The sequence below is a fragment of the Cupressus sempervirens genome, chromosome 3, assembly GCF_028749045.1.
Source record: "Cupressus sempervirens isolate cs-2001-9-10 chromosome 3, ASM2874904v1, whole genome shotgun sequence".
NCBI lineage: Eukaryota > Viridiplantae > Streptophyta > Pinopsida > Cupressales > Cupressaceae > Cupressus > Cupressus sempervirens.
In genome coordinates, this window is record NC_143120.1 from 657,969,982 (window position 1) to 657,996,056 (window position 26,075).

Sequence of the window (26,075 nt, forward strand, 5' to 3'; positions counted from 1 at the left end):
ACCGAACAATATCTTTGCTTACCGACCACCATTCATAACTCAATAGCATACACTTATTCCTTGTCTTTTCACTTCACAACGTCATACCTTTATTATTGACTAGTATAAGTGACTTGTACATCATTCTAGCACTTCATCAAATCATATATAAAAATCAGACCAATATTACCTTGTTGGAGATTGATTCATCAATTGCGCATTTTAAGCTCATACATGTAACATCATTTCATTTCATACTTTGTCTTTAGCAACCATTCCTTTACTCAACATCACATCCTTCAAATGATTTGGCAACTTACATAAAGCAGTAAGTCAATAGGCTTGATATCAATGACAATATAACAACTGCTCCAATTCTCCTAGATCCCTTTCAATGCTTAATTAACTAACCCTTTTCATCGTCAGCATCAGTTTGGATGAAAATATCGGTTGTGGTAACCATCTCCCCCTTCACCATTGATAGCAACACATGAAATATACCATCCAATACCAATAATCTTCATCAACTGTATTATGTTCGTTATTCTTCATTCTTCTTGGTCTTCCCATATACTTTCCTTTTCTGATTTTCTCATTCTTCTTTACTATAGTTTTCCCCATTTGATTATTCATCTCCTTTTAATCATCTTTTCCTTCTTTACTTAGTCTTCTCCATTTTCTCCTTTTTCCTTTTGTTTTTGATTATTCTCTCCCCTTTTCTTCCTTCTCTCCCCCTTACAATGCCAAAGGTACCTACAAAACTTAATCTAAAACTTATAGTTGTACCTTGTATCTTGCTTGTAATAATTACTTTTGTTTCCTCACTCTTTTACCTTTTTCGCAGCTTTAAGCTACTTCTAAAGAGTGATCATCAGCATCAACTCTAGATGGATAATCCGATAAAGCATGAATTGATGCAACATGCATCTTTCTCTAATGAACATTAGATAGGGGAATGACCCCTAGTTTACCTCTTAGGTACTCAAAAGCTATCCATAGGTAATGGCTTTGTGAATATATTAGCAATTTGCTCTTTGGATTTCACATATTCCAACTTTACTTGTTTCTCATGTACCTATTCTCTCAATTAGTGTCACTTGATTGATATATGCTTTGTCATTGAATGCATCATCGGGTTCTTTGAAATGTTTATGGCACTTGTGTTGTCACAAAAAATTGGCACAAGACCATTTACTTCTTGTATTCTTTCAAGTAACTATTTGATCTACACAATGTTTGAACAATTGATTGCAGTTGCAACTTATTCAGCCTCAACATTTGAGTGAAAAATGCGGCTTTTCTTTTTGCTTATCCATTTCAGCAATCTTTCTCCTAAGAAGAAAGCTCCTCCACTTGTACTTTTCTTGTCATCCACATTACCTACCCAATCAGCATTAGTATACACTCAATTCAAAATCTCCATTCATTTTGTACCATGGGCTATAGTCGTCAGTTCCTTTCAAATATCTAAAGATTCTCTTCACAACAATCATACGTGTCTCTTTAGGATTAGAAGAAAACCTTGCCACAATACCAATAGCATGTGCAATGTCTGGCTTGCTATGAACAAGATATTGTAATTTAATGATCATTCATCTATACAAGGTTGCATTTACCTTGGTAGAGCTATCTTCCATTGATAATTTGCATCCAATAATCATCAGTGTACCAATTGGTCTTGAGTCTTCCATTCCAAAACATTTCATGATCTCCTTGATATACTTTGAATGTTTTATGTATATCCCTTCCTTGGTCCATTGAACTTGCAATCCAATGAAGAACTTGATCTCTCCTATCGTTGACATTTCAAACTCCTTCCTCATTTCATCACAAAATGGTCTACACATTAACTCATTTTCTCCAAATATGATATCATCAACAAAGATTTCAACTAGTAACACCTTATCTTCAAATTCACTCTTCAAGTAAAAATTATTGTTTTCCCTAGTTCTAATGAAACCTATTCTCAATAGATATGAGTGGAGTCTTTAATATCATGCTTAGGGTGCATGTTTTAAACCATATAGTGCCTTGTGTAGCTTGCATACCAATTTTTTCTTGCCTTTATCAACAAATCTTTCTGGTAGCTCGATATACACTTCTTTCAATATTCAATTCAAAAATGCAAACTTTACATCCATTTGATATACCTTGAAACCTTTATAAGCTGCATATACAAGTAGAATACTTACACCTTCTAAATAGGCAACAGGAGCAAATGTCTCACCATAATCAATACCTTCCTCCTGAGCATATCCTTTGTAAACCAATCTTGCTTTGTTTCTTGCCACTTCTCCATTTCATTCAGCCTATTCCTAAAAATCTATTTTGTACCAATAACATTTTTATCCTTAGGTCTCGGTACCAATGACCAGGTGTTGTTCTTGACAATTTGATCAAATCTCTTCTTTCATTTTTTTTATCCAGCCTTCACTGTCTAGTGCATCCTTGACTGATCTAGGCTCAACTTCAGAAATCAAGCATGCATTATCTCTTAACTTACTTCTTGTCATGGCTTCTACATCTTTATCTCCTATCATTTGATTCGGTGAATGGTTCTTTCTAACATACTTTGCTAGGACAGACTTGGTTCTCTGTTGTTCAACATTTCTTCACTTGGTGGGGGTTCAACTGGTTCCTCAATTTCTATGTGTTGCTTCTCGGGTAAAGTGCCAGGAACTCTTTCGTGTAGATATAGAAATCTTTGATGATCTTCTAGTTCATTTTTGCTATCTCCTTCATTTTTATCTGCAAACTTATCAATCGTTACACTTGCACTTTCCACAATCTTGTTAGTATCCTAGAAATGTGCCTTCATCTCCTTTAGAATCAAACCTTCCATTCCTAGAATCTTTCAAAATGTAACATCTACTTCCAAAGATTTTAAAGTAGCTAACATTAGGTGTATGCCCATACCAAAGTTCAAACGGAGCTTTATTTGTACATTTCTTCAATTATACTTAGTTGAGGATGTAAACAACAATACTGATGGCTTCTCTCCGAAATGTTGGTGAAACTTCTTCTCAATTAGCAAAGTTATAGCACAATCAACTATTGATGTGTTCCTTCTTTCAGCTATGCCATTCTATTGTAGAGTTCTTGGTGTAGAGAACTGTCTTTTGATTCCATTTTCATTGTTGAAGACAACAAATTCATCAAAAATAAATTCACCTCCTCCATCAGATCTTAAACACTTCAATTGCTTACTTCTTTCCTTCTCAACTCCTTCCTTATACCATTTAAACATTTGAAATGCATCATATTTTCTTTTAGAAACATTCTAGACATCAATCCTAGAGTAGTCATCAACAAACAAAATGAAATACTGATCACCATAATAGCTTTGCACTCTCATAATACCACAGAGATCAAGATGAACCAACTATAATATATCATTAGATCAGTAAGATTTCCTTGAAAAAATTGATTTTTTCATCTTACCAATTTAACATTCTTTGCACATAACATTGTATAGCTTGCTTAATCTCGGTAAACCCCTGACTCTTTGCTTCTTACTAATCTTGATCAACTTATCAAAGTTTACAAGACACGACCTTTTATGTCACAACCAAGCATCTTCACATCTTGCAATAAGCAGGTATTTAGAGTAGAGTTCATATAGAATAAGCTACCTTTAGATTGTTCACCAGTACCAATCAAATTTCCAAGCATCATAGATTTTCACCTTCTGGTCTTAAAATTCAGTTTGTGACATGTGTTATTTAGTTGCCAAACTCAACAAATTGTATTTTAGACCTTGTACCTAATAAGCATTATCACACTTAATCTTTTCAATTAGCACAATGGATCATTTTCCTTTGACCAAACATGGAACATCATTTCCATGTCCAACATATCCTCCATCATTTCTTCTATGTTTTCAAAGTTTTCATCATCACTAGTCATATGGTGTGAACAACCATTATCAATAATCCATGTATCAATCTTATTAACTTGAGAAAAAAGGGCTTTCTCATCTTCATACATTTCTTCTTATGAATCATCCTTCATAGAACCATAAACCACTTCCTCATCTTCCTCTAAGTCATCATATTCCTTGTTGATTTTACCTTCCTTGGGTAGGTAACATGATTTATTTCCTTTATCCTTGTTGTCTCTAGTCTTTTCGTATTTATTCTCTTTCTTGTCCTTATCATTCCTATCATTTTGGGGCACCTAAATGTAATATGACCAATCTTGTCACAATTAAAACACTTCAGAGGCAATTTACCTTTCTACTTTCCTTTTTCCTCTTGGTAACCTCTTTGCCAGCAATGCTTCCTGTGCTTGTTCTTTCGCCTCAGGTAATATGTTGTCATAGTCACTTCCACTTGAACTATGATGAATGTCCCTTTCTCTTTCTCTTCTTGTGCTAGCAATGGTTAGGGATGTCTTGAAAGCAATTTCTATCTTCGGTAAACTATTATCAAAGTTACTAAGCTCAAATAGAATTAACTTAATGATCAAAGCATCCAGAGTAACAATATTACTAGGTATGGTTTTCAATTCCTGAATAGCAAACACTCGAATAGCATAGGGAGGTAAGAGGGTTCTTAGGGTTTCTCTTACCACATCATCTTCAATCATGGTTCCACTAGCTTCCTTGCTAGCACTTGCCACCTCCTTCATTTTGAAACTGTAATGTGCAATGTTTTCACCTTCTTGCAATCTCATGTCATCAAATGTTCCACTGAGACTCTCAACTTTTTCCTTCTGTACATTTTAATCACCTGCATGAACAAGTGTAAGTTTATCCCACATTTCCTTTCTTGTAGCACATTTCTTCATATCAAATTCCGCATCAGTCATAGAGTAAGCTATCTCAATCATTACAGTGTTGGGTTCCTTCTTTTCTCCCATTTGCTCAATTGTCATGGGTCGAAGTGGTGTTGAAGTGTAGTCATTATCCAAATAGTATAATGCAGAATCTCCAATTCCAAATAAGTACAATCTCATTCTACTTTGCCATGTAGAGAAATTCTCCTTGTTCAACTTAGGTACCTCTCACTTATACATCTTCAAATCTTTAGCTCAAGTCTTTTAAACTTTTACCTCCAAGCACCAAATGCTTTGATGCCAATTGTTGGCTAACTAAGACCAAGGGTTATTCAGTTATCTTAGGTGCCTTAAACAATTTTCACCTCTTAAACTTATCAACAAACAATCCTTACAAATCAATGTCAACATTCAACCAACCAACAAAAATTTAGAACATTATGCCTATGAAAACATGAGATAACATGCAACACATCCAATCACACATTAACAACAGTATTTAACGTGAAAACCTGATTTGGGTAAAAACCATTGTGGGGATTGTCACTCAAAAAGAAATTCACTCTTCTAAACCGATCTCAGTTAAGAGCCAACCCTGTAAAAGGTTACAAACACATTTGTAAGATGTGACCCTATTAGGGGATTTTCACCAAAGATCAACAAGATTTTTCACCCTACAATGAGTGGTCTTATTTAAAGCGCTTAATGCATTTGTAGAATGCCACCTTACAAAGGATTTAGAAATAGGATTGTTAACTACACTCGGTTAACAAATTTTCTGCTACAATGATTAGAAAGTAACAATGAAATGATCTGTTGAAATAGCAACTACCATTGCTTGTTCATATCTCGTTTTTGCTCTTTGCTCTTCTACACACTTTTCTTTGTTGGTTGATCAACACATAGCCTTCATCTCATCACTTTCCTTCTCCTAATTCACACTTCTCTTTAACTCAATTCTGCTCGGTGTACCCTTCTATACTTGATCGGCAATCATCTATCATCCTCTATATAGACAATGTTTTGCTGCTTAATCTCACTCATAACGGTGTCCTTGAACTACTCTCATCCGTTCGACCAAATCTTTGCTCACATTCAATGTTTCTATCACTTGGAAAAACATTTTATGAATGTTGTAATCTTGATCTCACCTTCGAACTTGAACTTTTCCTAGATTTGGAACTATCCATTAAATCATCATCATTGATCTATACCTTACCCTTTTCATCCGTTGATTTTGCTAAAAAACATTGTTCCTTCCTTAGAATCTTCTAGATCATTCCAAATTCTCCCTTGATGTCGTCTTTCAATCGATCCTTCAAAATTGTTCACCTTTACCGACCTATGTTCTTATTTAACTGAACATCTTCATTTCCTTGGTTAAGACTATTTACTCCATTGACACTGTTTACTCAGCAATACTACCACAAACTTGGTTCTCAAACACATTCGATAAACTTCCACCGAACAATATTTTTGCTAACCGACCACCATTTCCAACTCAGTAGCATAGACTTGTTGCTTGTCTTTACTTCATGACATTATTCCTCTATTACCAACCAATATAAGTGACTTGTACATCATTCTAACACTTCATCAGATCATGTAAAACAATCAAACCAATATTACATTGTCAAAGACCGATTCATCAATTGCCCATTTAAGCTTATACACTTAACATCACTTCTTCATTTCATCTTTTGTCTTTACCAACAATTTCTTTACTCAACATACTCAACACCACATCATTCAAATGATTTGGCAACTTACATAAATCTGGAAGTCAATAGGCTTGACATCAATGACAATATAACAACTGATCCAAATAGCAATCTTTGGCTAGGTCTTTTCCCTCGAGAAGGGTGGTTTTCTAAAAGTAACTTAGTGTTTGTGTGTATTGTTTTATTTGTTGTTTACTTTAATGCTTTTTTGGTTCTAAACTAAACAAAAGAGCTATCATTAGCAAATCATTCACAATTGTTTAGTTCAATTGAATGAACAGTGTAAGTCCCAGCATATCACATCACAAAACTGAATTAAGTCCATAATAGGAAGGAACTATGGGGTTGTCTGTGTTGATGACATAATCATATACATTGTTTACCATATAAGCTCCTTATTCAAGAGAAGATTTAATGTTTGGTGTTTCATCTTGGAATACTAAGTGATTCATCATGCATGTTGAGGTGGTCACAAAACTCATATCAACACACACCTGAGCAAAAATGTGTGAAACAAAAGTTCCTTATTTATAATTGGGGATCAACAATGAGCTAATATTATTGGTATTGTTGATTTTATTATTTATTAATATTTAATTTAGTAGTTTCATATATGTTTCTAACTTGTGGAACATGTCCATGCATTTTTATGATTTTATATTTTGCAATTTATTTGCAATTACAAATGTATTAGATCCTTCATTGAGTATATTGTGTGAGTGATTAGATATGCTCATATTGACTCTTCTAACCATGGGAAGAAGTATGAGACCTTTGATAGCATGCTTGGACAAATCAAGAAAGCAATTCAAAGCAAGAAACCTACTTTGGGATTTTATGAGGAGCATTTTAAGGGCTATTGTGAAGCGACAATGGAACATTATAAGCATGCCAACTCATATAGCAGCCTATGCTCCCATCCTAAATGGTATGCACCATGGTTTAGTAGAGTGCCTCCATCTAGTGATGAAGCGGTGAAAAAATGTTTTTTTAGGGCCCTTGAGAAAATGTATAGTGAAGAGGATTCTACTCTAGTTGATGCATAGTTACTTTCATTTACCATTTTTGTGGTCCAACCTTCCGCACCAAAGGCAAGGTTGAACAGAGCTATGTTAGCTCAGACCAACCCTATTGGATAGTGGACATGGCATTGCAAGGATGCACCAAAATTATGAGTACTAGTTGTTTGACTTCTTTCATAGGCTGTCAAATACCTTCTAAAGAGAAGAAATGGTCCACATATAACTTCATCCAATTAGTCAAGAGCAACCACCTTACCTCTAGGCAATCAACAAAGTTGTTTGTTGTACACAGAACTTTAAGGTGACAGGAACACCAAACTCCTGCATAACATTAGACTCCAACCTTACTATGGGATGTCGATCTCGAAATGCTGAGCAAGTTGATGAGGAGGAGACACCTAAGGCATAGGCTGGGGTTGCATTGCTTGAGACATTCCCTTACACTAGCAACGACTCATACATGAACTCTAATTTTGATTTAGAATCCAAGAACTGGCATCTGCTGATTATAGACAGCCATATGTTTTCTTAAAGCTATGTTTATTGTTTATAGTTTGTATCATTCCATAGTCAAAACTTGAAGCCTTCTGGCATTTTTGATATAATTATAATATAATATGTATGCACATTGACAATGAGAGCATTTCAATTTTCTTAATTTGTATGTGGATTCTCATGTGAAATCTTAGTTCAAGTCTAATGCTATGTATTAAGCTTCTAAAATGCCTATGATGAATGCTTTACCAATGTTATGCTATGCATATTTGACTATGTTCCCCGGGGACGCATACCCGGCCTAAAACCCGGCGTTTCAGGGACGGGGGGACGGGTATGGGACGTCCCCCAACCATCCCCAAAAAGTGAAAAAATGCAGGGGACGTCTCAGAAACTTGGGGACGGCTGAGGGGAAAAAGGGGGATGGCTAGAAGTACTCGGTACGGAAAGGGGACGTCTGGACACCCCCTTTCCGTACCGGGTACTTCTCGGTACGGAAAGGGGACGTCTGGACGCCCCCTTTCCGTACCGGATACTTCTGGCCGTCCCCCTTTTTTGTTTGCATAAAATTTAAAAAGTTTAACATTAAAAAAAAAAATTTAAAGCCTCCAACTTGGTCGGCCAAGTTGTCCCCACCCCTCCAAATGCCCTAAAAGGCAGTAGAGGCAGAATAGGAGCAGCAGGGTACTTCATTTTGTTATGTTTTTTTTTTTTTTTATGTTGAACATGAACATGATTATGATACATTGATATTTATGACTTTATGGCAGCCCTCCACCCTTTGGGCCTATAGCTTTGGGCATATTTTGATTTTGATTTTCAGATTTATCATATTTGTCATTATGACATTATGATATTGACAATTGTTAATGTTCATTATTCAGTGTTCATTGATATTGATATGCATTTTGACAATTGGGTACTAAAATCGGATATTATTTCCTAGATGGCATTCAAATGTTGTATTTTATTGTTCTATAATGTTTAAATGACATGCTCATATGAATGACATGTATATTTGCAAATTTCAATATATATTTTAAAATTTCCCTATATATATATAGCTGTCCCGTATGCCGTCCCCCCCCCATCCCCAAAATTGCCAAAAAAATTTGCCATCCCGAAAACCCGTCCTGCCGTCCCCTGTTGTCCCCGTACCGGAAACTTTGGGGAACATAGATATTTGATAATTCTCTATGTTTTTAAAAACATCCCTATTTTTTAACAGCTGTCTCACATCATTCCCTAAGTAAAGGCCCAAAGGCACCCCGTAATGGAAACATATCCCACTGTCCCGTCCCATCCCCATCACCGAAACTCGGTGGAACATTGTTTCATAGAGATGCATACAAAGAAAAACACATACATTGAATACCTCTGTCATGTGACATATCAATGCAAGACGATATTAATACTTTCTTATGAGTTGTCTACAAAACTCAACATTAGGGACTCTCAAAAGCATCAAGTCCTCAGTATCACAATAGTGTTGTTTGTCTACCATTATGCAGTTATGATTGGAGAAAATTCAGGAATGGTGTAGAAAGACTCATTTGTAAGTGTTAAGTCAAAGGAAGTCAACAATAGGATCACAAAAAAGAAAAAATTGTTAAGGATGCTTTGTCTTAGAAGAATGCACTAGGGGAAGGTGGCAAGAATATCCAAAGGATATGAGTATGTGGAGTGAGATCCCAAAGAGCGAGTGACATTATTAAAAAGGACTGTCACATTAAAGAAGCTCACCTTACAAAAGTCATAGGAGCTGGAGATAGACTCTACATCAATACTTGCAGATCCATTCAAACAAAGAGGAGAACAGACAATTCATGCAAACCCAAATGCCACCATTGGCATTGAAAAGATCATCCAATCGGATGATGTGATACATCGATTCTACACATTGCTGTGGGTGAATAGAGCTCCTCCTTTTTACTGTAGATAGTGAAAGATGGAGAAACTTGACCTCTGCCACAACAATCAGACAGTTAAACTAGAAAGCAACACCTCACCTACATAATATGTAATTGGATGCATCAGATGGGAAGAGACCCCAACACTAGTTGGCAGTGTTTTCCAACCTGTTATATATAAATCTTCAAATATGAAGTGTGTCTGCAATGTGTCACTCCTGGACATTTGTGATGCTCTATTTCACTTGCCTTGGAACATCATTGTCAAACTATAACAAAAAGTATAGAAAACCAAAATCGCTACTACAAAGCCAATGTATCTAATTAGGGTGAAGCAATATTTACAAACACCTGATCAGACTTAATGAAGAAAGATCACAACAATGAAATGCTACAGCATCAATTTAGACAGCACAAAGGAAGCAGATTCACCTAGATTCAAGAAAGAAATTAAAAAGAAGGAACTAGATTCAATCAAGATACAAAGCCATGTCTGCATTACCAATAGGTGTGCACACAAGTAAAGAATTTAATTAATTTAATTGATCTCATCGTTCCCACACCATTGCCAAACAATACACTCTATAGGTAACCAGTTCTAGAGATGACAGAAATCAAGCTTCAGATTCAAGAGGTCATCTAAAAAAGCCACATCTGGCCAAGTGGTTCACCTTGTGGAAACCTAATTTCACCCTCTAAAAGCAGGGTAGAATGTGGCAACTCTACATTGATCATCAGTCCCTCAAAAAGTCCACTGTCAAGAATGAGTTTATACACGTGCACTATAGTAGTTGGGTGGCATAGGTTAGATAAATAATGGGACAAACTACAAGATGCCTGAGAAATGGAAATCATCAGTTTATTGATTATAGCTAACCAGCAAGGAGAGGTATCCTATGCCTAGCCTTCGAATTTATTTACAGCCTCATCAGAATCTTTGATGGAGTGGTTCCAGCTAATATAAAGCAAAAGAGAATCAAAAAAGGAGAAAATAACTAAGATAAAAAGCAGTAACATACCAGATTCAGGATACACCTGCGATGAAACATTGCGCGGATACCCAGCAGGGACATTAAACTGGACAATAAGGAAGACATATCAGTAATTTACAACAGATACAGTAACTTACTAAAAAGAATATGAATGCCTTATAACCATTTGAACTTGAAGCATTATTTTATCATTATACATAAAATATCACATTGACATTTAGATGTTGACCTTTTGTCCAGGATAATCATGATTAATTGCAAAATGGAATTTAAAAATCACATGCACAATAGCATAGAAAAAACAAAATAATTCATTTGAGACATTGATACTGAAATTGGCAAATACCTTCATCCAAAGATCATTGGGTAGCCAACTATTGGCTCACCTCAGAGATTTTTCTTCATTTACACTACTAAAGCATGCATCTCCAATTATAATAAGAATCAACAAAGATACAAGGGAAACAAGTCACCACTTAGGAACATCTCTCCACATTAGCAAGGGGCACTAACATATTAAATGTGGTATCCGCATTTCTAAAATACACATCTTGTTTGAAAAAATCAATATGCATTGTAGAAACAACGTGGCAATCAAACATTTCTATACATGAATAATTGATTCATCCCTATGTAAACTTACTCTGCATTTATATAATTAAAGAGACTGGAAGAACATATTTCAAAGATATTCAACTCTTATATAGTGGAATTGCTTTGGTGACTTCGGAGTGGTAAACTACACAAGATGCAATGACTTTCTAAACCAGTGTTACCAGCCTTGGACTCAGTTCAGATTCGGTCAGGTCCAAATTCGGCTCAAACTCAGTCTCGGCGGCTGAACTCAGCAAATTAATAAGCCCATAAAATTCAAAGATTTTTAAGGATTTTAAGTTTTCTCCATGCATCGTTTAGCCAATTAACATCAAATACACAATAATTGAGATAAATAGAAGCTACTTTGCACACATATACAACTTTTCATAGATCACGTATGTATAAATGAGAATTTTTTTAAGAAATTACATAAAGTTAAATTGAATAACATAATAAAAATTTGAAATATAGTGTAACTATCAAATTTCTACAATATGTCAACATCCATGGAATATGCTTGAAAACATCTACAAAAGAAAGGCTCATAGTAGCCTATGTTTTCCGACGAGTATGCCTAAGATAGGTCATGGAATCCTCTAGAGCCATCATCTCTCCCTATGTCTGAGGTTGAACCTCAATGACATTATCGTCCTCCTCATCCTCATCTTCATAATACTCATCATTAGAATTGGATCCAACACTCTCAGCCTCAGGGTCCTCCACTAGGTCTCCTTGTGCTATAGCCTCCTCCACTACCATCGCTACTAACTGTGCCTCTTGATCAACCTGATCAACCCACTCCAAGTCTTCATCACTGAAGACAGAATAATCAACCTCTATGCTCCACTCTACTTGTATATCAACCTTCTCTAATACAATGGGAGATGTGTTGGTGCCCTAAATTTGTTTGTGGAGAAAGCAAAGGTTTTAGTGAACAAAAACAAGATCATTCAATCTTTTTGTTGTCAACCTGTTGCGCTTCTTCTTGTGTATATGCTCAAACATACTCCAATCGTGTTCGCATCCTGAAACACTAGATGGCTGGCTCAAGATATGAATTACAGTCCTCTATAGATTTGGCACCTTACTACCAAACATCTCCCACCATACATCAAAAGTAAGAAAAATTTTAATCAGTTCTATAAATTTGACTTCATCAATCTAAATTGTAGATTCTAATGTGATAATAAAATAGAATTTAGAATTTGTAATAATATGTTTTACTAGGCATCAGTTATGTTTGGTTTTTCTTGCAAAGGTCTCATGAAAATAGGTCCCCTTGTGTTTTCTTATACATCTCTATCTCATGGACTATAACTATTCCAATAGTTGCATCAAGTGACATTCTCTCTACAACATCATAGAGGCCACTTAACACCTCTTCATCAGCCTTAAAATTTGGGCTCAGTTGGTATGTTGGATTAAGAAAGTGGGCAGCTGCATGTATAGGCCTATGAAGTAGATTGTACCATCGCTAATCAATGACATCCCATATGGGACCATATTTTTTGTGATTCACTGCGTAAAAAGCTCGAATGGCCTCTTTTGCACTATCCATGCCCTCATAAATGTAACCTATTGAGGGCTTCTCTCCATCAGCAATCCATAGGATAATAACACTAAGAGGCTCTATTGTGAAAAACAAAACATCAAGCTTTAAGTTTTACGTTTAAAAATGAACAATGTCAATGTCAATAACATAAGCAAGTGTTCAAAACTTTAAACAAAATAGTGAAATGAAATGGAAATGAGCACAAAAAGGAAACTTACCTCCACAATCTCCTTGTCGGGTTTCCAAAAGCCACTCTCATCAAAAACCCAGTGAATCACCTCAACTATTTGCATTGAGCTTTGCATATGATGAATTTGTTCACTCCTCACATACAAACATAACTTTCAAGCCAGTCTTTGCGATAAGAAAAGATTTCAACATGAGAAAATTTGTTGCAAATCTAGTGACCGCTAGACAAGAACTCTTTATTATTTATGTGTCACCTCATAAGGTTGAGGACCCAAGCATGATTATATATTAACTTGCAAATATTCCTTGCTTGTTGTACACATTTTTTTTATCTAAGGAATTTTACCTAGATCCTCCAACATGAGGTCAAAGCAATGGATAGCACAAGGGGTCCAAAACAAGTGGCAGTGCCTCTCCATAAGAAATTTACTAGCAGAAACATAATTTGTTGCATTATCTATCACAATTTGCACCACATTCTCCTCACCCACCTCCTTCAACACTTCATTACCTTAAAAAGATACTTACAATTTTTGGTCTTCCTTGAAGCATCAACTGATTTCAAAGACACTTTGGAACTTGAGAACAAATAAAGTAATTTAGTACAGTCACAAAGATTAATCAATTTATTACTAAATTATTAAATTCTGACTTTCTAAGTACAATATTGATTTACATGATGAGAAGACAAGAAAATTCAGCAGTGTTCTATTTTTTCTATCAGTCTAACCATCGGTCATGATGGTGCAACCCTTCGTGACCCATACTATATGTTGCTCCTCAATTTCAAATTTTACATCAGCACCATGGTGGACAAAAATAGGACCTTTTAGCTCCTCATCATTAGGGGCTTTAAACCCCAGACCATATACATTAACTGCATCGATGCCAATTTGCCAATAAGGAGACCTAAAAGTTAAAACAAATTAAATAAACAATATAAGTATACTTATTATGCAACCAAAGGAAGACATACAAATTAAAACTTAAAATTATAAGTTCCTTGTTGCATTTAATGGAAAGATGTTGTAGAAGAAGAAATCTCCAAGTGCCAATTTTGCTTGCTCATGCTTCTCCTTATTCCAAGCCATGCTTGCAACTGATGGTTGTGCACCTAGAGTTGTGTGTAGAACAAAGATGGAATCAAGTGAGGATCTTTGCTTACGCACCCGAGGCCCAATGCTCGCAATCTAAGACGCAGTAGTAGAAGGTGGAACTTGAGGGTGACCATGTCAAAGATAACTTGAAAAGCCCTCTACACTTCTAGTTCTAGCTAATTGTGCCATCTCTTCTTGTTACTTTTTTTAATTCTTTCTTCTCTACAGATTCTTCTAAGAGAGCTTGCATATCACACATAACATCTTGCAGTAGCTCCTTGCATTTTTGGATATTATGCTTGGGTATATGTGGAAGGTGACATTTCAATCTATTAATGCCTCCCCCATTATATGTTGTTGTATAATGCCAACATGTCACAACTCCTTTCTTATGCCCAAGAATAGCATGTTTCCAAGCCCTATCCCTTGCTACTACACTAGGGTCAGCATCAGTGTATGTTTTGTCCTCTAGCTTGAGACATGATGTTGTTGTTGCCACAATATACCGTAAATTTGAAAAATAAGCATTTAGAATATAGAAAATCCAATTTACGAACACTAGGGCTGCTTACTTTTCAAGCTTTTCATCACCATAAAATGAAACAAATCTAAAGAGTCCAAACACATGCAAATAAAAAAAGATTCGTAAATGTAAAAAAACTTTGCAAAATAACAAGAAAAAAATGTATCTAACCTCTTCAAATTTGCTTTAGAAATGGAAATGTAACCAAAGTTTGAAGAAGCCTCCTCCAAATGCTTCTTTTAACTCTTCTCAATGCATATATGGAAGCCACAAAGTGGCAAAAACAATCAGCAACCAATAGATGAGAGCCAACCGATTTGCTAACTTATCTCCCAAAGCCCAAATAGTTTTCCCTCGACTCTTATTTCTCTATTCTTTGTGTTTGCAAGTGATAGAATGACCCTTTTAGGTGTAACTTATGCTTTAGAATGTTAACATACCAAAAGAAACATTAAAAATAAATTAAAAACTAATTTTTTTGTCCTTTTCAAACATTGACTATTGACCGAGTCTGCTAAGTCTATTGACTTGGCGAGTCTACCCTGACTCGACCAGAACTCAGCCAAATCCGATGCAAGAGGCCATTGGCCTCGTTTTGCCTAGCTCGCCTAGGGACTCGCCGAGTCCTATAACATTGCTCTAAACAACCTAATCCTACCCACAAGAAACAAAGGGTGAGTTAGCCATTTATATGTTTCTTTTCTACCTTATGGAACACTCATTCCCACATATTTTCAAAGAGGAGACAAAAAACAGATTACCCAAATGTCTAACCACTTTATAGGGATCAACCTATTGCCACCTTGTGTTAGCAAGCCAAATAAGTGAGCTTTGATCCAACCTATCACAATGGATTTAGATTTGCAAAAGAAGACCTTTGAACTTGAGGCTATGTGGATCACATTCGATCTTTTGATTACATTGTCAAACATGTTCCTATATGAGTTTAATGAACAATGTAGTGTCAAAAGGAAATTGGGCATTTAGTAAACGTGTCGACCTTTTAGTGAAAAATTTCGCCAATCTTATATGATATATTTAGGAGATTGATGGGCCTCCAATTCTTGACGAGGTTATGTCTCAATTTTTAGGGATCAATTAGATGATCCAATAACTTAGACCCTATCCAATCCATGTTGGTTGTGGAGAAGTCAGCCATAATCCCATCTACACCATAAGACTACCATTTGCCAAGGATCTGATAGGTATCATTTGAGGCATAATGTTCTACCATTTTAGCTTTATCATCTTCCTCTAAAGAGAAAAGTTTATAAAATAAGTGGAATGTCTCCTTCATGGATGTAATGTCCTTAAAAGCTATCCCCTTATCATCTATTGGGCAAATCTCCATATTTTGCTCATGCCTAACCATGTTAGAAATGTACCTAGAATCTCTATCGCACTCATGGAGCCAATTCATCTTGCCCAAAATCCTTTAATCCTAAAATCTACAGTATAACAACTTTCTAAGAATGGATTTTGTTGTCCTACATTTTTCACCACAAAATATAGGTAACAATATGAAACTTTTTCAACTTAGTTTCACATTTCTCTGACATAATTCATTATTTAATTAGCCAACATTGATCAACCAATCAACCCCAATTTGCATTATGAATCCTTTTCTTGAAGGCTTTCATCAAGTCCTTTTTGTTTTCATGTTATTGAGCCTATGTTTGATTTTTGAAGCTTTCAGTGTCCTTTCTTGTGATTTTTCATGTGTTCAGTTGCTTTTGGTCTTTCGTTTTGTCCAATCTTTTGTTTTTGGATTTCCCTTCAATTCAGTATATCTTAGGGCTTAATCAAACTTAGTAGTCAAAAGACATGACCATTTAAGTGCCCAAAAAGAGGTCTCTCCAGGCACAATCACATATTTAAAATATCAATGTTATATTTTAATGTTTACATTCACTTTTTGAAAAATATAACTTAAAATGACTTTGTTATGTTTTTAAGTTACTTTATCACTATATAGTTCTAATTCAATGTTGAGTTTTACATTAAGTCTTATTTTAAAACATCTAAATTAAATATTACTTTTTGAATAATCTTTTCACATGATATATAAAATATATAGTGTAAGTATTATATTTGAACCCTTTAAGTGATATTTGCTCAATAATCAATTAGACATGTGTTAAATAGATCACTTAAGTTGTGCAACTCAATAACATGTCTTTTTTTAAAATGTGTCACATGCAATTTCATCTAGAGAAGAATGAGATTTACCTCTTGCATGCAAATGCCAGTGACTAAAATATTGCAAGTGCATCTAGAGAACGAGATTTACCTCTTGCATGCAAATGCAAAAGACTAGAATACGCACATGCATCTAGAGAATGAGATTTACCTTGTCTAACCCAAATGCATGTAAAGTCAAAGCATATTTTCAACACATGCAAATGCACTTGGAGAGTGCGATTTGTACTTGAAGCCAAAAATAAAACATGCAATTGCATCTAGAGTGTGCAATTTTGCACTTGAATGGAAAACCATGCTAAGGCAAGTCATTTTAAATATGTAATGGACTTCCTAGAGTTCACTTTACATGAAAACTCTCCTTTACATGCAAATCACTTTGTATGTAATAGCATCTTGAGAATCTGATTTGCAATAGGAATGCAATTTATAGACTTAGGAAAATATAAAGTGAATTTTAAATACATGTAAATGCATTTCTAGAGTCTGATTTACATGTAAAAGACATTCCAAGCCAAGGCATCAAATGCAATGCCCTCCAAGAATATGATTTGCACTAAAACATGTAAATATGCAAAAACATATTTAGGGTCTGATTTTAAACGTGTAAATCATATTTGAAATATGTAATGGACTTCTAGGAGGCCATTACATGTTAATGCACTTCCAACCAATGAAAGGTACATGTCATATGCCTTGGAAACCCCAATTTTGCATTAAAAAAGTCATGTAATCATCCTCCAAGACCCCGATTTTGCATTAAAAAGTCATGAAATCACCCTCCAAGAACCCTTTTTGCACTCCAACGCCAAAAATGTCCAAATATGTTACATGTAATGTCCTATGGAGAGTGTGATTTTCCATTCTAATGCATGTAAATGCATCCCAAGTCCACATTTTAGCCTTCCAAGGCCAAAAACACCCAAACTATAACACATATTACATATTTCAAAACATGTAATAAAGCTGGGAGAGTGTGATTTACATCTCCAACTCCATTTACATGCATTTTTAAACATGTGTTTGCCACTTGAGAGTCTGATTTTGCTCTCCAAGCATAAACATTACCACTTGAGGAAGTAGTCCATCCGTATGCATCTATAGGGTCCAATTGTGCATTTTAATTCATGCAAATGCTACTGGAGTCCATGTCTTTCCATCCCAAAGCCAAATACGGCACATGCATTGACATCTGGAGAGCACATTTTTATCAAAAACGCCCAGAAAATGGCACTTCCAGCCCATGCGTTTGGATCTAGAGGGGATGTTTTGGAGTTTTAATGCATAAACATGCATTTGGAATCCACGTTTTTTAATCTTTCATGCAAAAACAACTCATCATGCTTTTGGAGGACATGTTTTTGCCCAAAAACATCCCAATACATGAGGTTTTCCAAATACGTTTTGCATTTGGAGGTGTAAGGATCATTTTTATGAGATTTACATGTAAAAACGCCCCATGCTTTGACATTGCAAAATCACATTTGCAAGCTTTGAAATAGTCAAGAATTGTTTGGGAAATTTGAATTTGGAGGAATGTAATTATTTCAACTTCTTTCTTTTCCATGGCTCTTTAAGCTCCAAGTGAGTAGAACATTTCAATTTTGCTTGCCTTTTCTTGATTACTTTTATATTTTCTTGCATATTTTGGTCTATATTTGTCCATTTGTTCTAAGTCATGCCATGTATTTTGCAATTTTTCTTTAAATCAGATGAAATCTTCTCTTTTCAAAGGCTTGAAACCTCCCAACTCCAAAAACGAAATTGTATGTAGAACAAGTTTGTCATGTATGAGTCAATAGTAAGAGCTATGTTTTCGTTTTGTTTTTTTTGCTTGCTTGTTTGTTGCTTGTTTTGTTCCTTTTTTGGAAGAAAGTTTCGAATTTCTACCCAGGAATGCAAGTGCATCCACATCCTTTCACCTTTCATCTTTCCATGTCAATGCATATTCCATCCATTTTCCAACACACGCAATTATATCCTCCGAACCCAATTACATGTTTTCCTCAAGTAATTACTACATGTAATTACCTCCCTCCACAGAACTTGATTGTGGTGACCTTTTAAACACCAAACTCGTCATTTGCACACATCTATATGCATCCCAACTTGCATTCTTAGCCATACCCACAAAAGCCCATCTTTGTCCACATGCAATCCACCCTTGAGAGTCTCATTTTGGCCTCTTTTCCCCCAAATACATATGCTTTTCAATTCATTTCTAGCCAACATATGTGTTTCATAAGTATCTAATCCATACTTCGAACACTCATCCCTCATAGATTTGTCATTGTAACTCAAATCCCAAAGTTCTCATGGATCCAATCTCCTTGGAAGATGTTTTCATCTTCATGTTAGAGCGCATTTTCAAGATATGTAAGAAATTCATCAAAGAATAGAGACATCCTGTCAAGAAGACGTACTTCAAATCCAAGGACACAGTAATTCATTTGGTCTCCACTTTCCCAATGGCTAGCCTAGAACCCAAGTTCATTTGGAAATGCACCAAGCAATTGATATAAAAAAGAAACAAGTTAGTTGCAGATGCTAATGGAAAATTTGTTCCAAGTTTACATTTGGACACCATCAAGAAGTTTTTCACAGTGTCAAAGACTCCAAAATGTGTTAATCTACAAAGGAGAATCCACGACAACCCAAGCGAGAAAAAGTTTGATCACATCAAGTTTTCAAATGACAATTGGTGATTCATCAAAGGGAAATAGGAAGCTATCAAAGTAAACACAGTAGCACAAAATGCAAGAACTCTTGATCCTTTCATCATCCGCAATTGCGTCACCAAGTATAAGGCTTTTGTCGACAATCTATACGATTGATTCTTTCAAAATCAACATCTTCATCATCATTTCTTCAAGTGTAGTATTCTTCTTTGTAGAATTAGAAGATATTACGATAATAGATAAACATTAATTATTAGTTAATGGTAATCTATTTGTAATCTATTGTAAATATTAAAATGTTTCGAATATTTAGTTAGTTGTAGTTATATGTTAGCTTTTTTAGCTTTTTTTTAGCTAGAATAGAATGTTTCTATTCTTTACGATCGTTTCCTAACGAAACATCATTTATTCTTTCATATATATAGACAGAGATTGGTATATATAGACCTCTCGATCTCTGTTAATAACAAGCACGTATTTTACCAATTACTTCATAATATTGTATCAAAGCGAATACTTTAAAAAAATTGAATATTTTATAATTTCTTTTGAAATTATCTACTCCAAAAATTTTGACATTCTTTATGAGGTCTTTAATTGTTTTTTACGTGCTTCCTAATAACTAGATTCGGCTAGGGTTTTTGAGACTTGGCCTCAGGCAGCACGCGATTTCTGGTATGGTCTTTTCATGTCTAGATATCGTGTTTTTCTCTAAAAATAGCATTTGAGAAACTCGCGTTTGCTCTCAATTCCAGCTCGAGTCAGGATTTTCGGTCATGGTGTTGGTCTTGCAGCACAAATGCGACCTCCAGTCCTTGCAACAATCTCCAATCTCTGCAACACGACTTCTTTTTGGTTTTTTTTGTTTGCCCACATTTGTGAATTTCCAGCAGCAAACAACAAATTGTGGCCTGTTCTAAGACATCTTTGACTCATTTGGCATCGTTTAAAGGTTCTTCAAAAACCTTAAAGTATCAAACACATGCCCAAACAACTACGTTTTTTGCATTTTCTCTACAAATTTGACCTTTAGAGCAGCCAACCTATGTTTTTGCTCGAAACCCTAGTTTTTTGAGAACTCAACTAGGTTGTCGTCTGTGTTTTCTAGGTGCCTCAATTTTGGAGACGAGAGATCCAAAAATCGATAGCGTATTCTTCCTAGATTTTTCGAGCTCTCTTCTAGGTTATCCTTCAAATTTTCTAGATCTTCTATTTTTTCCTCAAAGAACGTGCCTTCACAGATTTTCATGTTTTTTCATTGAAAAATGTGCCATGGCATCTCTGAGAAATATTTTGCTTCAGCACAACTCAAATGTCAATGGTTGAAATTATGGCACTTGGATGCAATGCATCATAGCAATTTTTGAATATCGGAATACAGATCAAATTGTTCTAGGTGTTACGAAGCGTCTAACTGATCCTAGTCTTGATCAGGATACATGGGATCTGATTCATCGAGAGGCGATGATGCTTCTCAAATTATCCGTGGTTGATGATCAGCTCTCTCAAATTCCATCTAGCAAGACAACTATTGAGATATGGACACATCTCAAAAGTCTTCATGAGACTTCTAACAAAAGCAGAACTTTCTTCTTGAAGAAAACTTTGTTTTCTATTATCATGGATGAGCAAGCCTCGTTCCAAGCTCACTTGAATAGGATTCAAGAAATTTTTGATCAGTTGCTAGCCATCAGTGGCAAGATGGAGGAACAAGACATTGTGGTTATCACTCTCCAAAGTTTACCAATGTCTTATGAGCATTTTATCGAGAATCTCAACATCATGTCTTCTGGTGTTGATCTGAAGTTCACTCATCTCTACACACATTTGCTTTAGCAAGATCGGTGGAAACAACAATTCGGTAGCAGTCCAGCTCCACCTCCATAGAGCAAGCCTTTACTGTTAAATCGCTTCAAAAGGATAAAGGCAAGTTTCAGCATAAGTCTTTTACTCCAGCTTCAAATGGCTCTTGGAAGAACATTCAATGCAAGTATTGCCACAAGTTTGGGCAAATCAAGGTTGAATGTCACAAATGCTTAGCTGCACAATCTAAGCATTTAGGTTCGCAGTCCAAAGTGAACAGTGCAGAGCACACTAAGTGTAATGGGCACCCCCTGAATGTCCCAAAAACTAAACCAAATTGCTGAAAGGAATTATGTCAAACAGTTTGCATTCAACCTCTTATTTTTTTGTTTAATGTTTTAAACCCCTTATAACTCCAGAAATCAAACGTTTATTTGTTTGTTGTGTTTTGTGCATGGAATTGGTATCATACAACATAAACAAGAGAGAAACTACAATAATATGCAAAGTGGAAATGAACTACAGCCAATAAAATGTTATTTTCAGAATTCATAAAACCAAATACATGGCAGATTTATCAACTCACTAATTACTTCAGCATTATTGACATAATACTCCAGTCCATGCTTTCGAACTTGCTGCTACAGTACTTTATCCTTCAATCAGTCCACTACCTTCATAATATCATTCTCTCAAAGCGGCATAAGTGTCGGACAAGTAGTGAAGAAGATATGAGCAAAATATCAAATCTGCCTGTAGCCGGAAATGCAACTAAACTGCCTGATAATGAAGCCGATAACAAAGAATTCCAAAGGCCAAACCCCAAGGGAATGACGTCTAGAATGTTACAAGAGAGGATAAACGTCCTCAAATGCCAAGAACGGAGCTGCAACTCACACACCAATTTCTTCTCATATTCAACCTGTCTAATAAAGCCACAAATGCTTCCTTTTATTCTATTTCCAAGGGTCCGCTCAACTCATATGGGCAATGTGAGATAAAAGATGTGTAATATATAAAACATATATTAAAATACCCCTTATGTCTCCCTTGGGTACACATCCCCATAAAATAAATATTAAAGTAACACTTTAATATTTTACAATTAAATTAGACGTTACTTTAATAAAACTTCAGGCATTAAAATGTATTAACAATCGGACTTCGAATAACGCGAGTGATAGCTCATCGAAAAGCTCTCACCGAGGAGTATCAAATCCAATCACCAAAATTGACCTGCACTGTGTCCTGCCGATTTACTAAAAATAGTAAGTATGCCTGAAACTGAGTAAATCAACTTCGTTTTGGCCCAAACTGGAAATGACTAGGCCAAAACACTCCAAGATCCCATTAAACCCTTCATTAGCCCTCGGGACCATGTAGAACAAGGCTAACGCACACACACTTGGTCAACTGCTACAATGGGGACATTATAGTCCGCCCCCCTTGAAATTGCTTGTCCTCAAGCAATCTCAATCCAGCCTGCTGAATAACCTGCTCACTCTCCCATGTAGAATCTTCCTCTGGCAGGTCTTTCTATCTAACCAAATACTCCTTCACTATCTTGTTTCTAAGCTTCCTCTCTCTGGTGTCCAGAATAGCCTCGGGTACTAACACAAGCTTCCCCTCATCCAAAGCGGGTAAATCTGCAGAAGGCACTACACTCTGACCAATGGCTTTCTTAACCCTAGACACATGAAACACATTGTGCACTCGATTGCCCTCTGGAAGCTCAAGCTCATAGGCGACTTTGCCCACTTTGCGAATCACCCTGTAGGGACCATAAAATCTAGGTTTCAACTTTTCAGCTCCGCTCTTCTTGAGCGATGACTGTCTATATGGTTGTAGCCTCAAGCAAACCATATCCCCTACCTCGAAGCTACGCTCTATTCGGTGCTGATCAGCATACAATTTTTGTTGATTCTGGGCCTGTTGTATATTCTCTTTGAGCACTTTCAACATGTCCTAACTATCCTACAATAAGTTTTTGGCTTTGGGCAATCTACTGTCCCCCAAAACTAAATCCATGAAGCTAGGTGCTTCATAACCATAGAGTGCCATGCAAGGAGTCATCTTGATGGACATATGATAAGTGGTGTTATAACAATACTCTCCCATATGCAACCATCTGATCCAAGCCTTTTGTTGTGCAATTACATAGTTCCTCAAATATCCTTCCACCCATTTATTCACAATCTCTGTTTGCCCATCTGTTTCCGGATGATAACTAGTGCTAGGTGTAAGATCTGTACCACACAACCTAAACAACTCTTGCCAAAAAACACTCATAAACTTACTATCCCGGTCGCTGACAATGAATCTGGGCAGCCCATGTAACCTGAATATCTCTCTAAAGAAAAGATCTGCCACCTGTGCTGCTGTATAAGTGGATGGAATAGCAAAGAAGTGAGCAAACTTCGCCAAGCGGTCCACCACCACATAGATGCAATCCCTTCCCTGCACTCGTGATAAACTAGTGATGAAGTCCATCGAAATACTTTCCCATTTCCTATCAAGAATGGGCAAGGGCTGTAATAAACCTGCAGGAAATGTGTGCTCTCCATTATTCTGTTGACAAACCACACACTCCCTGACATACCTCTGAACATCATCCTTGAGCCCTTTCCATGAAATTTGCTCTCGGATCTGCTTGTAGGTCTTGAAGACCCCTGGATGTCCAGCTGGGGGTGCATCATGAAATGCCTTCAGTATCGCCTCTCTCAAATGTGATGACGGAATCAAATAAACCCTGTCCTGAACTCTGATCAATCCATCTATCACCTCATAGCGATCATCCTGTATGGTTCCTGAAATCAATCCAGAAGCCCAAGCATCTCTGACATACTCTGCTATAATCCGATCTCTCCAATCACCTGAAATCTCTGCCAGAGCACATAAGTGAGGTCTCCGAGATAAGGCATCAGCCACCACATTTTTCTTACCTTTGACAAACTCTATGTTGAAGTCATAAGCCTGCAATTTAGTCACCCATTTTTGTTCCTGGTCATTAAGATCACGCTGGCTCATGAAGTATTTAATACTGTTGTGATCAGTCTTGATCACAAAACGTCCACCTACCAAAATGATCGAAATTTGGCCAATGCATGCATTATGGCCAACATCTCCCGGTCATAGACAGAATAACTCTTCTCAACTCCTCGGAGCTTCCTACTCTCGAATGCAATGGGATGCTTCTCCTGCATCAATACTGCTCCAATCCCATCACCTGATGCATCACAATGAAGCTCAAAAGGCTTCGTGAAATCTGGTAGAGCTAGAACTGGACATGAAGACATTATCTGCTTGAAATGCTCAAAACATCTCTGTGCTACCCCTGTCCACACAAAGGCTCCTTTCCTAGTAAGATCTGTCAAGGGTGTAGCAATCTGTGAGAATCCCTTAACAAACCTCCTATAAAAACCACATACACCAAAGAATCCCTTAAGCTGTGTAAGGTTTCTGGTAGTAGGCCACTCTACAATAGATCTAATCTTTTCGGGATCAACCCGAATGCCATCAGCACTAATGATATGCCGAAGGTAAAGGAGCTCAGTCATGCCAAACTCACATTTAGATTCCTTGGCATACAATGACTCTCTCTCCAAAATAGATAACACCTCCTCCAGATGATGTAAGTGCTCCTCCCAGGTCTTACTGAAGACCAAGATGTCATCAAAGAAGATCAAGACAAATCTCCTCAGTTGCTTCCTGAATACCTGGTTCATACAACTCTGAAATGTAGCGGGTGCATTGGTTAGACCAAATGGCATAACCATGAACTCAAAGTGGCCATAGTGACATCGGAAGGCTGTTTTCTCAATGTCCTTTGCTCTCATCCTGATCTGATGGTATCCAGATCGCAAATCAATTTTGGTGAAGAAGCATGCCCCATGCAACTCATCAATCAACTCATCAATCCTAGGAATGGGATACCTGTTTTTAATTGTTTTCTTATTCAGTGCCCTGTAATCGATGCACATGCGCATCGTCCCATCCTTCTTCTTTACCAATACTACTGCGGAAGCAAAGGGGCTCTTACTGGGCCTGATATGCCCCATCTCCAACAAATTCTTAATCGCCTTCTCTATCTCATCCTTGTGTTTCTTAGGATGACGATAGGGAGTAATCATAATTGGTTTGGCTCCCTCCTCGAGCTCAATAACATGTTCCATCCCTCTGTGAGGAGGAACCCCATGAGGAATATGGCTAAATACTTTAGCGTGTCTATCAAGTATCTTCTGGATATTTGGTGGATGACTTTTTTCTTGTGGCTCTGGTGAAGTTGGCATAATGTAGCACTCTTCTGCCCACTCTATGTCATCATGACGAAAAAGTCTCTGCATTCTCCTCATGGACACTACTCTGCAACCTCCATCTGAAAGTCCTCTAAGTACCACAGTTCTGCTCTCATGCTGGAATCTCATCTCCAATTTCGCTAGGTTGAGTGTGAACTCAACTAGTGAAGCCATCCATGTCATGCCAAGGATGACATCATAATCTTCCATGTCCACAACATAGAACTCATCCTCCAACTCGTAGCCA

At 36.5% G+C, this 26,075-nt stretch overlaps 1 protein-coding gene across 2 annotated transcripts in view; it reads right to left on the bottom strand.

Moving 5' to 3' along the window:
• Positions 1–26,075, bottom strand: part of MED8 (mediator subunit 8) — a 280,806-nt gene that overhangs the window by 54,907 nt on the left and 199,824 nt on the right. For both annotated transcript variants that reach the window (XM_089821342.1, XM_089821341.1), the window contains exon 10: positions 10,923–10,980. In XM_089821342.1, the coding sequence (XP_089677468.1) occupies positions 10,923–10,980 (58 nt within the window). The remainder of the gene's footprint in view (positions 1–10,922; positions 10,981–26,075) is intronic.